Genomic DNA, 17,159 nt, shown 5'->3' with positions numbered 1-17,159 from the left:
TCTCAAAAGAATTTTTGTGGGAGAATGAGTTATGCGCAGACATATTGAAAGAAAAAGAGACCGGATAAGGGGTTGGGACCCTATGAGGTTTCAGAGACAGTATTCAAATCGCAACGGAGGCCCAAGAACTTTTATCGAAGAGATACAGAAGAAAGAACAGGAAAACGGGATCGGAATTATTTGTATAATCGCCGCAGGCTAGAAAAAAGTCCCCGCCGAATTTGAATTCGCTTTATTGATCTCTAAAAAGGATGTTAGAAAAATTCGCCAGGAAGATTCAAATGAGGCTCTTCGCTGGTACAAAAACTTTAAATCAGGAAGGAAAGCATTCGGGCGAGTTGTGTTCAAAGGTGATTCGCAACAGTTCGCGCATTTCGCCCTGCTGGGGCATGACTCGAAGATGAGCCGTGTGTACAACGAACTTCTACTGAAACATTGGGGTATTCCGAGGCCAACCCTGCTTATTTCTGTGACGGGCTCAGCGCACCTGATCAACGGGATCCAAGGATCACTGTTGGACGCGTTCAGAAGAGGATTATATGAATCGGCGGCGCACACAGGGGCTTGGATCGTCTCAGGGGGACTAAACGTTGGAGTCATGAAAGAAGTCGGCAAAGCGAGAAGACAGTATAGCTCAGCCTATAGTGACTCGGTGCCAGTTATAGGCATCATGAATATGAACGAGATACCTGATAATCACCTGCTTGATCTTAATCCAGTGAACAGTTTGAAGCCAATCGAAATAAATACGAATAAAGCTGAGCAAAGAAAACCAGGCGTCCATGCACTCGACCCAAATCACAAATTTTTACTCGCTGTGGAGGGTGAAGACAAAGGAGAAAAACTCGATTCCTGGTCAACATTTGAGTTTCGAAGGGCTTTCGGGACCTACATAAATGCTGAAGGCGGTGGAGCAGGCTGAGGATTTAGATAATTTTTGTTTTTTTTTTATTTTCTCTTACTATTCTTAATCCTCGGCAAGGATCCAAAAATGTACAGACTATCAGCGTTGTCTTCAATGGAAAACTAGGGACTCTTCTTGCTGTCAAAGAGATGCTCTGTGAGTCGATTCCTTGTGTTGTCGTCGCTGAATCAGGCGGTGTGGCTGATCTTATTCGTCTTGGCATAGAGTTCCTCGTCGAAAAAGGTGCCCGTGACGAGTCTGTCTTGAACTCCGAATCAGAGATGAATGAAGTATACAAAGCACTCGAAAAAATTGACTCGCAGAAAGTACACGAATGGCTCCGTAAAATTGATATAAAAACGAAAGATTCAGAAGAGACCAGGCAGTGGGAAGAAAATCTCCAGGTGCCCTTTTCAACATGACCCATGAACATCACTTTTTTCAGATTGTACTTTCACAGCAAGACCTCATCGAAGTATTCTACCACAATCAAAGAAGCACTCGATTAGAGCACTCGATTCTTGGAGCGTTGATGAATAATCTTCAGAAAGATGATCTTATTCAACAAATAAAACTCTGCATGCGTCTAAATCAAATTGAGCTCGCGAAGGATCGCATCGCGAAGTCGACTGAAAACATAAAGGACTCTGAAGCAAATGAACTGATGATGGAAGCTCTTCTTGGAAATAGAGTTGACTTTGTTAAATTACTCGTAGACTCGTCATATATCAACATCAGTTCTTTTATGACGAACAAGAGACTCGTGGAGATGTATGTCAAGGGGCTCGAACAGGATTTTTCTTCCACAGGAGGAAGGTCGTTCTTTTATGAACTTTGCTTGAAGAAGAACATTGTAGGAGAAGACTATGATAAATTTAACCGTTGGATAAAAAGCCTCACTGAATTCAACAACAATAATAATGGCTCGAATGTCCTTGACTTCAAGAGAACTTCAGCGATGCCACGCAAGTTGTTCTTGTTTGATAATCTTGCTTATTGCGAGAGCAAACTATTAGGCAAGGCTTGGAATTCCATTTATGAAAGAAGAGCCGTCGAATACTCAATATTAGAAGATCAATGCTTGGACCCATTTCGAGACTTGTTTCTTTGGTGCCTTATATTTAAACGAGTTGAAATGGCGCGAGTTATTTGGTCCAATTCAAGTGAGGGGTTGACTTTTGCTCTCGCTGCATCCGTTCTTTCTAAAAGAGCTTCCAAACTCGACGATAGAGATACAGATGTCGTGCAGCGGTACACTCAAGAGTCCCACGAGTACCAGCAATTAGCTGTCGATGTATTCCTTGAGTCCTACAAAAACGACAGGAGCAAGGCATGGCTAAAATTAAAAAAGATAAGGATTACTAATTCAAAACCCATCAGATTTTTAGCCCGTACTAGTCATACAAGCTTTTGAGTCGCGTTCAACCAAGTTGGGGAAACTCAACATGCTTAGAATTAGCAGTGAGTGGCAAGTGTCGTGATTTCGTGGCTCTTGTTGGAGTACAGGAACTGTTATCTATGATCTGGCGAGGAAATATTCATCTCGACCAGCCATATCGACAAGTTCTTATTTGTCTTGCTCTGCCATTTTTGCCATTTCTTCCAGCTCGAATTATAACATTCGACCTTTCTGCAAAAGACGAACAAATATCCTGGCGGCGAAAATATCTCTGGACATTTCAAGCTCCGTTCTCAGTTTTCGTCTACAATATTGTATTTTTCTTCGTTTATCTTTTCGTCTTTGCCGCAGTTATTCTGTCACGCTTTTGTTACGATCCACACTGGCTAGAATGGGTGCTCATTGCTTGGACCGGAACTCTTGTTATCGAAGAAGCTCGACAAGTAAGTCTATGTAAGGAAGTTATCACTAAAAAGATAAGATTTATTACGAGCCCGGAAAGAAAGACAAACTGAAGACATGGTTCTCCGATCTTTACAACAAAATGGACTGCCTAGCGTATATTTCCTTTTTCATCGGCGTCGGAGTAAAATTCAAAGACGAGCGATCATTCCACATCCAAAAGGATAACTGTCCTTCGATAACTGATGGCGATTTCTTTCATGGACACATTTTGTATTCTTTCAGCTTTATCACCTTGTGCTTGCGAACAATGAACTTCTACTCGATTTCCAGAAGACTTGGTCCACGGTTATTTCAAATGCAATAATTTGGAATGAACTAACGTCGATTTAGAGTTTTGATGGTCACGACGATGCTCAAAGACATGTTGGAATTTATTTACATCTTAGCCATATTTATTTTATCGTATGGGATCGGGTCAACTGCAATTCTATATCCAAACGAGTGGCGAGTCAGTGAAATCATTTATAACGTACTTTTTACACCATGCTTTCAAATATTCGGCGAAGTATTCATAGGAGAGCGAACGACATACAGGTATTGATTAAATACGAAGCGAAAGTGTGACAATATTTTTAGCTTCGAAGACAAACCGACAGATGGCGATAACTGTTTTGTGAACATAACAGGCCTAGATGATCCTGAGCGATGCCCAAGGCAGCATTTCACGGTTGATATAATGAATTGGGTCTACATGCTCATGGTGAACGTATTGCTCATCAATCTGCTGATTGCCTTGTTTTCAAACACATTTGAGAAAATTCAAGCAAACTCGCAGAAAATTTGGAAATTTTATCGATACACATACATAAGGGAATATTACTACAGACCCCCACTGGCTCCTCCTCTGATTATTATTGGACATTTTTACAGCGGTCTGAGATACCTTTATAATTTCTTCTTTGGTCGACAGAACAGTGTTAAAGATAACTTCAATACTGTAGCTCAGGTACTTAAGAATATGCATTTATATTCCTGATTCTGATTAAAAAGCGTCTGCGTCGAGGAAAACGGCCTTTCCGGACATATCACTTATCAACCAACAGCCCTCTATCTGAAACAAGACTTGTGGTCGAGAATCAATCTTACGATGAGACAACGCAAGATGAGCTGAAAATCTTCGAGTCATGGGCAACAGAGACCGTTGTTCGGAACAGAGAATACGTTCTTGAAGTCGATTTAGAGTCGCGCTTAGAGAGACTGACTGAATACATGGAATCGTGCGATACCATTCTCCGAAAACAATCAGACTTGCAAGCAAAGTTTCAAAGGGCCATGGAAAATATGCAAAATTACAATAGACTTAACAGTGGGCAAATAACGACTAACGGTAAGCCACAGTGTCAGTTTCTCTTCTGATGTATTTCGTAGGAATTCGCCGTAACTCGAGTCTTCGTGAGATGACGGGCATCAACGAAGACTCTATAGACAGTTTGGAGAAACTAAATATTTCAACGACCGGGCGCTGGCCTAAATCGCGCCAGAAAATGTATGGAAACACATCCATTAGGCGATTTATTCTCCCACCAAACAGATACAAGTAAGAATAATTTCATTGTCATTTTTCAGCACTGTCATCCAATAATACACTAATTAAGTTGGGACGTTACTTTCAATGACTACAAGCCACGAGAGTTCACCGAAGAAAGTATTCTAAAAGGATTGGATAAAGCTTTAAAGTTTAAGATGATGAAAATTTATTATTGATGAATCCATTTTTGAAATAATGAAGTAATGATCCGTGGAACAGCTTCCTGGGCTGACCCTTCAGACAAGAAGAGTCTTGAATCCCTTCCATTCAACGAGTTCAGTCGCGAAAGCGGAATAAATCGCAAGTCGCACGACGGCGATTTCGAAATATACGACAACTTACCGCGAAATCGGATCGGGCGAACAGGAATCTCAGGAAGAGGTCAGTAAACGCAGCTTAGATCGACTCATTGCGCATTTACGCGCTTAAAAATCTCTTACTTTAAACTGGCTTAGATCGTGCCCTTTCAGCCGTCTCTTCTTTAAAGTGTATACTTAGGAGAATTGCCAAACTGGGGACCAAACCATGCAGTCGATCCAATCATAACAAGGTGGAGGAAGGGAGCAACAAGTGTGTTGGAATGGGTCGCCGTCCAGCGGAACACCGGCGAATGGGCCATTCCAGGTTCCAGTTTTACACCATTCGAATATTTCTAAATTGTCTTCCAGGAGGGATGGTTAGGCAATTCGAGTTTGAAGCCGCAGAAGATGACCGAGTCTTCGTGTCAGGGGCATGCATTTCGCGGATCATGGAGGAGAAGGTTTTCGGGAAGCAAGACAAAGCAACAGAGGAGGTGCTCAATAAATTCTTCAATTACACTGATGCAGATGTTATTCATAAAGGTGAGAGGTGTTTATAAGTGGATACTAACCATTTCCCAGGAATGGTTGATGATGTAAGGGCAACAGACAACGCTTGGATGGAGACGATTGCTATTCACTTTCATGACGAAGAGGGCGTTTTGGACAACCTGAAACTGGCCAAAAATTCCGCCGTTTGGGCTGAACTGAGAGATCAGGTTGACTGACAGCTACTTAAAAACGTAACTAATTGTTAAGGATCTATTTGGCTCCCATAGAAAACTATTAATGCTGATCGCGGACAAGTTCAACGCAAACTTCATGTCCTGATTAAAGTATCCCTCACACTGTACAAATCAGTCAATTCCTACCAGTTCAATCAAGTTTTCTGTAATACATGATCACAAAACTAATTTAGTTAGCAGTTGTTTACAATATGGCTTGCCTTTGGGGTACGATGTTTCCCTTTTGCCGAAAAAAACTGCTGAATGAATATCATTTTTCATTAAATATTTAGCATGAGAGAAAGTATAGCGTTAGCTGATGGCAGGAAAGTCCCCCTAATCGGGATCTGGTTAATCAAACTTGCATAAAGCAAGGGCTTTTACGTGCAAACAGTACATTGTTAATAACCACAGAAAGGATTCGGAACCTGCTTCGCTTCTTCGGATGAGATGGAATTTGCTGTAGCCGAGGCTATAAAAGTGGGATACAGACTCATTGATGCAGCGCCAAAATATGCTAACGAGGTTGGAGTTGGCAAGGGTATCGCTACGGGCCTCATGGAAGCTGGCATAAAGCGGGAAGATCTTTTTGTGACCTCGAAGCTCTACCACACTGACCATCGACCTGCACGAGTGATTCCTGCTTTGAAGAAATCTCTTTCTGACCTTAACTTGGATTATATAGACTGCTGGATGATCCATGCTCCATGGGCGTTTGTGCCAAAAGTAAGATCGTTCGCTTTATGGAACATCTTAAAACTTTTTGAACAAGGATGATGAGGTTATTTCGTGCGAAGCAAAGGAAGATCAGTTCGGAGCAATCGTAGAAGAAGTCGATATTCTCGATACGTGGAAAGAAATGGAAAGATGTGTCGATCTTGGACTTGCGAAATCTATCGCAGTGTGCAACTTTTCGGGGAAAATGCTTGAAGATTTGATAAAGAAAGGGTCTCATAGTTAACCCCTATAAGCGAAGCAGTCTAAAGAACCCCCTTAGACGAAGTGTACAATTTTTGTCGATTTGGCCTTCCTCTTGAGATAATCTCCTGAAAATCACAGATTAAACATAAACGAACATTTTCTTTCAAACTGCACTTTTAGATTTTCTAAAAAACCTATACTACGCACTAGAATTTGTCTTTCTTATATAATTAATTATGTCGGAATTATTAAAAATCTTGATCCAATCTTTTCAAAGATCCCAGATTCGAATTCTCCATACTTAAAAACCTGTAAATAAGTTAAAAACAATAGCTCAGAGACGTCTAAAAGATAAAAAGAATTTTTTGTTCCTTTGAAGCGCGCAGGTGGAGGTGAGAAAAACGGTGCTCACGCAGTACTCGTGGGTCTTATCAGGCTGAAACTTTTTAGGGAGGTCCGTAATGCGTGTGCAAATACTCATTTAAGTTTTCAGATCGTTCCGATTTACAAGTTCTGTTTGGCAGGCGATAATAACCCGAAATCGACAAAAATTGTACACTTTGTTTATAGGGGTTAAAGAAGTAAGGGAATATGTGCGATCGCCATCGATAAGGGAGAAATTAATCAAACTCTTATGAAGTCGTGCCGAATAAAACCCGTCCTGAACCAAATTGAATCTCATGCAAGGCTAAAAAAGATTAATTAATAATCAATCTAAGTAGATGCATGGCAAATATTGTTTTTTTAGCCTCGTGTCAGCTTTATTTCAACAATCAAAAACTGAATTTATTTTGCCAGAAACTTAACATCCCACTAATGGGTAAGAAAATTAAACTTTTCTATAAGGTGAATGAGACGAATAAAAAAATATTAGCGTTCCATCCTATTGGCGAAACGAGAGTAAAAAGGGATGATCGTCATTTGCGCGATGATCCTCAGCTCTCCAAGTTGGCTTCACAGCTCGAGACGAGTCCAGTTAAACTTCTTCTCCGATTTCACATAGGTAATTTTCGTATTCGACTGCTCCACACTACTTTCATAGAACGAGGCATTATTCCAATTCCGAAGTCGTCGAATTCCATCCACATTCGCGAGAATTTCGAGGCCCTTTCAATGCAGCCGCTAGGAGAAGAAGTCATGAACAAACTTCTTAGTTTCGACTGTAACTTGCGATTCTACTCGCACAAATGGATTGCCAAGCTTTCAAAATTCTATCCTTTTAACGATGAAGTCTAAACCAGCGTCAATTAGAATGCATTCAAGTTCATAAATAACATATAGAAATAAATTACGAATGCTCGCAAAGAAGACTTCGTTTGACAAAAATAGGATCATCTACGTCGATTGATGTACACTTAAAATTGCGTTCACTCTTGATTAGGAATGAAATATCTTCTTGAAAAAAATCATCAAAAGTGGTCAGATTTCGTTTTACTGTAGCAAAATTTCCACATGATATGTGACATATTTCATAAAATTTTAAGCAGAAATAATCTTTCGGGCAAAGGCTTCTGGGAAAAAATGATCATGCATAAGAGCAGATGATGAATTTGCAGACATATGTTGAGTTTAGTGGACACTGAAGGACAGAGCGCGCGCCCTCCACACGGTGTCGTCGTCCCTATTCGCCTATACTATACTGACAAATACATTATGTTGATTTCTTTAAAATCTGGCGCAGTGAACATGTGACTGAATGAACAAGGAAAGATGAGTGACGGAGCGATTTGATTTTATTTTTTACTTCCGTGGCGAGCTATGGCCGAGGACCTCGCCGACAGAGTTTTTAGTGAATACGTGATCAAGAAAGAAATCGTCGACGAAGAGACTCTGGCAAGTAATTCAAGTACGGTTACCCACAGTACCAGTGAGTTCACCAGTGATGCTTCTGTGAACAAGAAAAAACAGTTAGCGAATGGGCATTGCGTCCAGCATTGTGAAAATGACACTCCAAGAAACGAGCTCAAGTTTAGACGAAAAAAGTGATCTCTACATTTAGTTTTGAGTTCATCGATAGACAGACAAATAATAATAACCTCAAGGATTCTGCATGTAAAAATACAAGGCGAGGGTTATTTAAAGGCTGTGACAGATTGAATCAGAATTTCTTCGGTAATTACCAAATAACACGTTAATCATCGTCCGTAGAGAAAATAACAAGGGTTCATAGTAATTAAACAGCTTTCTTTTTAAAAAAAACCAATAAGTAAGGTAAATGCCAGACCTAATTATTGACAGTAAGTGATAGATCAGTACGCGTTGAGATTCTTTTTCCTTTGCTTCCAGTCTTTCTTATTTAACCTCTCGTAGAAGCCACTCTGTTCCGTTCTCGAAAAATGGAAAGAAAGTGCCCAACGGAAATGAGGAAAGAATGGTACCTGCCAAATGGTCCAAATTCAAGCCAGTTCTAAATCGGATTCGCAATTCAGGCAGAGGTTTACGATTTTCACGCATTTGAAAAGCGTCTCCAGATAAATCAGAATTAAAATGATAGTTTCTGAATATTCGAAACAAAAAACCAAAAAACAGATTCGTTAAGAGCGCAAAAGAAAACAAGAGAACAATCCCCGTGCCATATATCTAGGTTCTATCAAAAGGTCATTCTTATTGAAAATATTTTTCCTAGTCGGAGAAGACGGAAGCTCCTCCCCTGGTACTCCTATACAGTTATGCTACTTATTTACATCGCCTATTTATTTCTTGGTGCAGGAATAGCTCGTGAAATGTGAAAAGTATTATTTTTTATTTTTGAAGAAAAAAATCACGAGCTAAATTAAGTTGTTTTCAGTTTTCTAGAGTCTAAAGCAGAAGAGGCTAAGTGCAAGGAGGCAAAGCGGCAAGTGAGTGTTCAGAAGTCGGATTTTTCGAAGAAATACTTCTACATCTTCGGCCTTAATTTCAAGTTCTGCAAGGGGATACAAATGTACAAAGCAAATAGTGATCCTGCTCAACTGGCTTTGGATGCTTCATATGTGAAGAAAACGTGTTTGCGAGGAACGAGAAATAAAATAGCGTTAGTGCAAGTCGCCAACAACTAAAAAGTATTTCGACAAATGGCTCTCATCGAACTGCTCGAAGCCGGCGGAAACGAAGATTTGGAACGAGATTCAAGGCAAGAACGAGACGTTCATGAAGCGATACATCGAGATTTGGAAAAGCATTTCAAAAACCGTTCTAGGAAAGGATAAGTAGACCTAAACTGACCGCGTTGTCGCAAGCTCTTTCCACAGAACGAGCAAGGAGCGCTCCATTAGGTGAATATCCTATCTTGAGCTGACTCATTCAACGATGAAATACTCGTTGTTTCTGGTGCAACGATCAAATCAGTTCTCCAGTTACCGTGTGTAAAAGCTATTAGCTTAGTCGAACTAAGATTATGAAATTTAATTTCAAAGCATTTCTGCTATTCGGAATTTCGCGTTTACACCAGCAAAGCGAACCGCCCAATTTGGCATCAACAATTTCCTCGCGCTTCAAAACGACTGTACACATAATTGGAATTTTCACAACTCATTTTTCTTTGCTGGAACAGGTAAGTCATTGTCTGGCGCGAGATGTATCTACCCTTGACCACTAAATTTGTTGAACACTTGTCAAAAAGGAGCTTAAATTAAATAGCTACAATTCAATTCAGTGGCAACGACAATCGGCTATGGATCCATCACGCCAGTAACCGAGGAGGTAAAGAAATACTAATCAGTTTGCGAACTTGAAAATGGAACGCAGCTGTCTTCTATACAGATAAGCATACAGTGGCAGACAGCACCAAACATTTCCCGATGTTTCTTCATCGTTTATGGACAGTGATGTGACGTGTCTGTCCATGACGGTAGTTCCATTAGAAGAGCAATTAAAAATTAACTCCACTCAATCATGTATTCCTAGGGCAAGCTGTTTTGCATCGTATTTACCATCATTGGCATACCCTACTTTGCCTACATGATTGGCTCGCTGGCTGATCTCATAGGTTCTGCAATCGACAAGTTCAAGAAGTCCCTCAAGCTCCCCTCGAAAGTCATAACTTACGGCTACCTGATATCAGGTTCAGCATTTCACATCATGGATTTTATCATTGCGTATTTTAGGCACAATGCTGATGATTGTTATTCCCGCCAAAATCTTTCAATTTGTTGAGGGATGGACTTTTCTCGACGCAATTTATTTCATAATCATTTCACTGACGGTATTTTCGTGATTAAAATCAAGTTATTTATCTGATTACTCGAAGACGATCGGGTTCGGCGATTTTTTGCCCCGAAATGATCCGGTAAGCCTGGTCGTTTTTGGAGCATGATTGAACTCTAATTCTTTAGCCGGATGAAGATGCAAAACGCATAAGAAATGAAACAGCTTGCCTCTATGAATTAATCAACCCAGGCCTGGCTCGAAGAAATCTAAATCGCAAATAAGTCTTTATTTTTATTTGAACAATCATGCAGTCGTATTTTGCATTTGAGCCTGCTCAAGTTCCTTCCAAAGATGTCAACAAGAATACTGGGCTGAGTAAACTTTGTGATCCGTCAGATTGGCCCGTCATGATCCAAGCCTATTACAGGAGCGTGAAATCGTGTATAGACTCTGTAGAATAGATGCTCTATAGATTTTAGAAGAAAACCAGAGCACCGTTTCAATCTTATTAAGCATCTACAGAATGTCTGTGTTCTTCTGGATTCTCATGGGGCTAACTTGGATCGGTGGCGTCATTTCAATGATTTCTGACAATTTTCAGAATTCATTTGATGCCGTTAAGGAGGTTTTACACCCAGGAGAAATTATTATTAACGCGGGTATTAAGGGTACGGACGCCTGCAATATTCAGAAATGCAATGAGACTTTATCGTTGTTGAATCGACTCGATGCAAAGGAATGGATTAGAAAAATGGATGTTTATTCCTTTACATGCATTTTGATGATTGCTTTTTTAAGGTTTCTTTATTTTGTATAATTTGTTTAGGCGCAAATCGTCGCGTGACATATGAATTATTCCGATCAGAATAAGGCCGAATGAACATTAGCAAATTATTGGCTAAAATGCAGTACAAACCTGCAAATACACTGGTAGTAAACATTACTACTTGGTAGTATGAGTTTGCCAACATGCGAAATCCAGTATCAGTTTTGCAAAGCCAACAAGAAGTCTCGGCGAGTATCCAATGCGCAAAATCACTACCAGCGATTTACTTACTCTAGTCCGACACGTTTTCCTCGGGTCAAGCACAACCGCATTCGACTCATCCCCGAAGCTCGTCCTCGAAATCTCTCCATTGTATTGAACAATCTGTCACAGAGCTGAAGAAGTTCTCCCTGTACATTACTACGACCCTTTGAAATTCAATCTCCGAAAAAGATTCTTATCACTAATTAATGAATAAAAAGTAAACTGCTGTATAAATTCCATCGCTACTTAGCGCAGAACTTGGTTTGTTGTGTCAACACCCGCTTCCTGGCAGAGGACTGTTCATACAGAGGCATAAAGGAGTTGAAGAGGCTTTGTCGTTGTGTGTCTTGATTCCGAAAACTCAAAATGGAAAGTCATCCAAAAAATTAATCTCATAAACTTTTTCGCCCGCGAGTTATAATCATGAAAGTAACCGTGAGAAAGAGAAAGGCAAAGTCGCTGCCTGAGCTGGTCCAACTGAGCATAGATTCGTTTCCCGTCACACACAGGAAAAGTGGCAAGCAGTTTTATTTACAGTTTAACGGAATGATTAATTGTCAATTTTAAAACAGATTTTTCGATATTGGAAGTGAGGAGAAGCCGCTTGTATCGGAACGATTGCGAACCCGGAACAGAGACTTTCATAATTTCTACACGTAAGGATGTTTACCCTTCCGTCAATCAATCAAGCGATACTTCAGCATCTCTTCCGTCGCCAAAGTTAAACGTTTTCCAAAACTGGTCGACACCTATGACGTGAATTACGATTCGTCGACCCTGCAGAGACTTGAAATCACGGCTAAAATAGTCAGGGAAAACTTGCGCGTTCGTGGAACGCCTTTGATTGACAGTTGCATACGCGAAGTTGTCCTGTCACGTGACTTTGGCTCGTACCTGAAACGAGTTTCTGGACCCAACAGAGTTTTGGCAAGAGCTCTTATTGAACACATTTTTGAATCAGGAGATCCACGATATGTCCGGCGACTATGCAAAATTCTCCGTGGACAATCAGGGGCTTGGCAGGCAGCGGTGATTTCTTTCTAGTAGACTAAAGCAGACGATAGTTATTTTAATCATCGACAAGGGTTACCTGGCAGACCTGATTGAAAACGAGATGCCCTTTGAGTTCTTGGAGAAAGTTATCAGCAGTTTTTGGATGATCAAATTCGTCGCTAGTTGGGTGTCTGTTAAAGGCGCAGGACAAGGATAAAACGATACTCTCGGCTTAATAAGCCGAGCTCATCGAATTTTATGTCAACCTACTGTATGTTTAATCCTATAACAAGACGCAGTGTCAACCTTGTGGTCGCAAATGAAGCTAAAGAAACACCATTTCTCACGAATAACATCGCAAAATTGCACAACAGAGGAGCAGATAATTCATTCATTCCTTCTGTACCTACAGAACGTCGACGGATCACCCGATCAGCTGATTATGAATCTTATAAGGAGCGCACCGGCTATTCGAAAGAATACCTTTCAGGATTTAGAAAAAATTCTGCATCACGAAATTAGAAAACGCAGAAATTATCAATCGTCTGTCAATTTCTAGCAAAATCCTGTTCATCGTAATTTCTTTGAATTAAATAATTACGAATTCAATCGCCTCGTCAGGACTGGATGGCCGAGCGGTCTAAGGCGTTGGATTAAGGCTCCAATCTCTTCGGGGGCGTGGGTTCGAATCCCACTTCAGTCAAACTTTTTTCAGTTGTTGAGAGTATTTTGTGATTATTTGGTCGAAAATAGCGCTTCTTTTGGGTTTGTTATCCGTTATACGAATAAAAAGCCCTGTTTTATAGCATTACCTTCTACAGCAGAATAATCAGAGGTTCCCGGAATCGCCCATTCTCCATTTGTGAATGTTTGGAACTCGAGCCCAGTTATACAGTCACTCGTGGCTGTATGCATAGCCCAAGCAATCGCTCCGCAGTTCTCATCGCAGCTGTGTTCGAAGCCCTGGAGATTCTCTTGAACGATCCATCTTCCTTGTCCAGCGAGGTTTACTCTACTGTAGCACAGTTTCAGCTTCCCGTCGTTTGACAGATAGAACAAGTGACCGTTGATCCTCTCAAAGGAACCGCTTTTGTCAATTCTAGCGTAAAATTCATTGCCAACGAGAGAGATTCCGGTCGAACATTTCAAGTCTTCAGAACATGCGCTCACGCTTTCGTCGCTGCCGTCTTCGCAGTCCGCGACACCGTCACATTTCCTGGTCCGTAGATAAACAGCGCGGTGTTCACTAGCGGAATTCGGACAGTTCAGAGTCTCTTGCAGCGGACAGTTGTAGAATGCATTTAACTCCAAAGCATCTTGGGTGGACATTCGATGGTTGTTTGGCGAAACGACATTATTACTGCCCTTGTGTGTCATATAACCAGGGCCACAGTTATTTCCGTCGTAATGCATTACAGAGTCGAAGTCGTAAGGGGATTTGAGATCGTTCCATGTCGAGCCTCTCATTGTAATTGAGTCATAATTAGCATTACGACTGGCATCAGAACAGCTGAATCTATCCTCGTGAAAATCAATAAAATCGTCTCTATCTGGACGCTGCTGTTCATGCCAAAAGCCGAGAGCATGTAAGAATTCGTGGTGAATCGTCTCTGTGCTGAGACAACCGGCTTTAACTCCGTAACATGAGGAAATCGAACCACAATCATACCTGAAAGAGAAAGAAGTTGAGTCGTCTCCTCTTTGCCTAAATGCGACCAGCATCCTTCCAATTGCTCAGGTCCATCTTCTCCTCTGTGGACTAGAATTTTCGCAGGCCAAAGAGACGCCGCAGCTTCAGTTATTTCCAGAAAATTAATGCATGTTGACCTTTCAAACTCCTCCAGTGCCATTCTTATGGGTTCTTTATATTCTTCAGGGTAGCTTGACATAAAATAATACGGAACTAGATAACTCTTGGAACTTTGATCCCATGTGTCCGTCCATTTTTGAACAAGAGCATCTGCTCCCCGGGCGAGAGTTGGGAGTATTGCTTATTTGGGTTCCAATTTATATTTTTTTCTATTATTTCGAAATAATTTTTATCCTCACAAGAAAGTTTGAACCACTGCACTAAATGACGAGTATTGCTCAAGCTTGATTTGGAAACTGAATCGTACGAAATAGTGATTCCCCGCTTCAGCATTAAATTGTACTGTCTTTTGCTGAATCGAAGATCGTCTACTAGAGATCTACGATTTTCTTTGCGGACGCTGCGTTGGATCTTGGTCTCTCCTAAGTCACTTCGCCGAGTTGAAGAAATATCAGGAAGATCATGATGGCCTGTTTCGGAATTCACACTTGCAACGGTTAGAAAATAAACGAAGTATTATATGAATCCGAGACTGGTTGCGAGACAGGACACACACACTTGTAGGATCCGATGAGCTCCGTACAAATGTATCCACTTTCGCAAGTGCCCTCGAATTTACATTCTTCGAAATCAACACAAGAGTTTCCTTCTTCAACATAGCCGGAAATGCATTCACAAGAATACCCATCGAGTTTATCAACACAAGATTTGAGCGGATCAGAACAAGGGTTTTCTATTGTTTCACATTCATCAACTGGCAGCATATTATTTGCAATTTCTGTTGAAATCGATGCTTCTATCCATTCACCTCCTACCTTCTGAAACCAGCTCTCAGATGTTTCTAAAGTAGCTCCTCCGACAACTGAAAGATACAAATCACCAGATTGCGAATTTAGCTCGGACGATACGATCCAAGAGTTCCCGCTCTCCGACAGAAACAAAAAATGACTTTCTGTTTCTGCTCTGCTGGTTCCGCGAAACTTTTTAGAAAAGTAGTCTTCTCCATTCAATATTCCAGATTTAACGTACAAGCCATTGTATTTCTTGTGAACGCTCACTCCAGATAGCTGAACGTAATCATTGACACCAAGTGTAGTCGTCGTTGTTGTCGTCGTTGTTGTCAATACGTTGTCGTCAGAAGTTGCCGTGTAGAATATCGGATTGGAATGTTCTTTCCATTGCTGCGTTACTGAATCGTAAGTTTTGAAAGTAGCCCCGTCAACACATCGACTCCATTCGGGAAGCTCTGCCATAATTATAGCTCCGCACGTTGACTCACATGACGCTTCCTGCCCCTCCACGTTTTCGACAACTATCCAGTATCCATGTCCGATTAATGTCTTCGAGTGAAAGCACAATTTCCTCAATCTGTCTTGAGATAAGTAGACGAGTCGACCATTTGCGTCGCCACTTTTAACATAAATATTTCCGGCAAGTTGAATTTGGTTACTGCAATTATTCTCGGTATTGCATTTAGCAGGATCCTCATCGCTACCATCGATACAGTCCAGAACGCCGTCACATCTCCTTGATTCCAAGTACACGCTCTGTGAGGGATAGTTCCATGTGTTGCAAGAAAATGTTCTTTGGATGGGGCACTCATAGAATGCGTTAATTTGCAGAGCATCTTGTGTTGTCATTCTATCACCCGGTGGATTCGGTTCAACACCCGCGGTGGTACCTTCAAAAGCTCAATGATTTTCGCAGCGGTAAATTATCACCTTTATGGGTCATCAACGGAATCGACCCATCAGAACAAGTGTTTCCGTAATAGTGCATGATCGAGTCAAAATCATAAGGTGAGTGCAAATCCTTCCACTGGCTAAATCCATCTTCACAATCCATCAAGCATTGGTATGTTGGACCCCAGAAGGATTCGTCGCAGGAATATGCCTCTTTGTTCATGTTAATATTGCTCGCGAAATCGCCACGTTGTTGCTCATGCCAGAAACCAAGCGCATGGATAAACTCATGCTGAACTGTTTTGGTGTTTGTGCACCCCCCGGAAAGACTGAGATGCTGGAGACCAAGTTGTGCATTACCTACGTAAGACCAGCAGCCAGCTGCTCCGACCGGCCCATTTTCTCCGCGATGAACGTATATGACCGAGTCCCAGTTGTCCACCTAAACATATAATTCTCGTTTCAGAGTTGGTCTTTTTTACCTCTGATGAAGAAATTTCAACGGTCTTTATGCAAGTAGATCTTTCAAATTCAGCTAAAGCAGCCCGAACATAAGGCTGCCACTCTGGCGGATAAGTCGGACTGAAAATCCAGGGCACTTGATATTTACTCGATGTTTCATCAAAATAATCTTTCCATTTTTTAACCGTGTCATCAGCATCTCGTGCGAAACCTTCAATAGAATATCTATAAAGATGATTTCAAAAAACTTTTAGTGGGGCCGGAAATGGTAAAAAACTGCAAGTGCAGTTTTCTTCAGCTCGTCAAGACGAGTCGAATGATGGGTCTAACTCCTAATAATTCTAAGGATTGACCAGTTTACCGGCTGGTTACCGGAAAATACGTTGTCACCGGCCGTTTTTGTTCTAGAAGTGATAGACTAATGTTTGACACCGGAAATTGTTCCTTATAGTCAGTTTACCTGCAGGCTAAAAGATAAAGGTTTTATCAATTCTCTGAAGAGAGTTATCAATAAAATACTATTTTTGGCGAAAATGGGACTAGAAATTAGGAACGTGCAGCAACAACAAAATTTTAGTAAAAATTACTCTTTTTAGTGATAACTCTCTTCAGAGAATTGATAAAACCTTCATCTTTTAGCCTGCAGGAAAACTGACTATAAGGAACAATTTCCGGTGTCAAACATCAGTCTATCACTTCTAGAACAAAAACGGCCGGTGACAACGTATTTTCCGGTAACCAGCCGGTAAACCGGTCAATCCTTAGAATTATTAGGAGTTAGACCCATCATTCGACTCGTCTTGACGAGCTGAA

At 41.1% G+C, this 17,159-nt stretch overlaps 4 protein-coding genes, 1 long non-coding RNA gene and 1 other non-coding gene across 6 annotated transcripts; 4 read left to right on the top strand and 2 right to left on the bottom strand.

Moving 5' to 3' along the window:
* The first annotated feature begins 271 nt into the window (after positions 1-271).
* LOC145706533 (transient receptor potential cation channel subfamily M member 2-like) lies at positions 272-5,509 on the top strand. Its single transcript, XM_081783946.1, has 15 exons — positions 272-917; positions 983-1,308; positions 1,350-2,234; positions 2,303-2,746; positions 2,785-3,053; positions 3,099-3,302; positions 3,345-3,714; positions 3,759-4,095; positions 4,137-4,305; positions 4,364-4,425; positions 4,516-4,677; positions 4,795-4,920; positions 4,965-5,138; positions 5,178-5,314; positions 5,355-5,509. Exons 1-15 carry the CDS (start codon positions 401-403, stop codon positions 5,424-5,426), a joined length of 4,254 nt encoding a protein of 1,417 aa, XP_081640072.1. The 5' UTR covers positions 272-400; the 3' UTR covers positions 5,427-5,509.
* A 234-nt stretch (positions 5,510-5,743) lies between these two features.
* On the top strand, positions 5,744-7,540 carry LOC145709088 (aldo-keto reductase family 1 member C18-like). The gene is made up of 5 exons (XM_081786770.1): positions 5,744-6,046; positions 6,093-6,276; positions 6,990-7,061; positions 7,116-7,244; positions 7,284-7,540. Exons 1-5 carry the CDS (start codon positions 5,771-5,773, stop codon positions 7,475-7,477), a joined length of 855 nt encoding a protein of 284 aa, XP_081642896.1. The 5' UTR covers positions 5,744-5,770; the 3' UTR covers positions 7,478-7,540.
* Positions 7,541-9,531: 1,991 nt separating this feature from the next.
* On the top strand, positions 9,532-10,471 carry LOC145706534 (uncharacterized). The gene is made up of 4 exons (XR_014134694.1): positions 9,532-9,773; positions 9,876-9,922; positions 10,127-10,283; positions 10,327-10,471. It is a non-coding gene; the product is annotated as an uncharacterized LOC145706534 (long non-coding RNA).
* A 2,541-nt stretch (positions 10,472-13,012) lies between these two features.
* LOC145707480 (astacin-like metalloendopeptidase) lies at positions 13,013-14,378 on the bottom strand. Its single transcript, XM_081785010.1, has 2 exons — positions 14,062-14,378; positions 13,013-14,020 (listed from the first exon to the last, which is right to left on the bottom strand). Exons 1-2 carry the CDS (start codon positions 14,279-14,281, stop codon positions 13,170-13,172), a joined length of 1,071 nt encoding a protein of 356 aa, XP_081641136.1. The 5' UTR covers positions 14,282-14,378; the 3' UTR covers positions 13,013-13,169.
* TRNAL-AAG (transfer RNA leucine (anticodon AAG)) lies at positions 13,014-13,095 on the top strand. The gene has a single exon. It is a non-coding gene; the product is annotated as a tRNA-Leu (tRNA).
* Positions 14,379-14,699: 321 nt separating the features above from the next.
* LOC145709087 (uncharacterized) lies at positions 14,700-17,133 on the bottom strand. The gene is made up of 5 exons (XM_081786769.1): positions 17,130-17,133; positions 16,807-16,813; positions 16,367-16,571; positions 15,924-16,326; positions 14,700-15,883 (listed from the first exon to the last, which is right to left on the bottom strand). Exons 1-5 carry the CDS (start codon positions 17,131-17,133, stop codon positions 14,700-14,702), a joined length of 1,803 nt encoding a protein of 600 aa, XP_081642895.1.
* Between the last annotated feature and the right edge of the window lie 26 nt (positions 17,134-17,159).

The sequence above is a fragment of the Oikopleura dioica genome, chromosome XSR, assembly GCF_907165135.1.
Source record: "Oikopleura dioica chromosome XSR, OKI2018_I68_1.0, whole genome shotgun sequence".
Lineage (NCBI taxonomy): Eukaryota > Metazoa > Chordata > Appendicularia > Copelata > Oikopleuridae > Oikopleura > Oikopleura dioica.
Note: the sequence above shows the minus strand (reverse complement) of the source record. Positions and strands in the feature narration are given on the sequence as shown.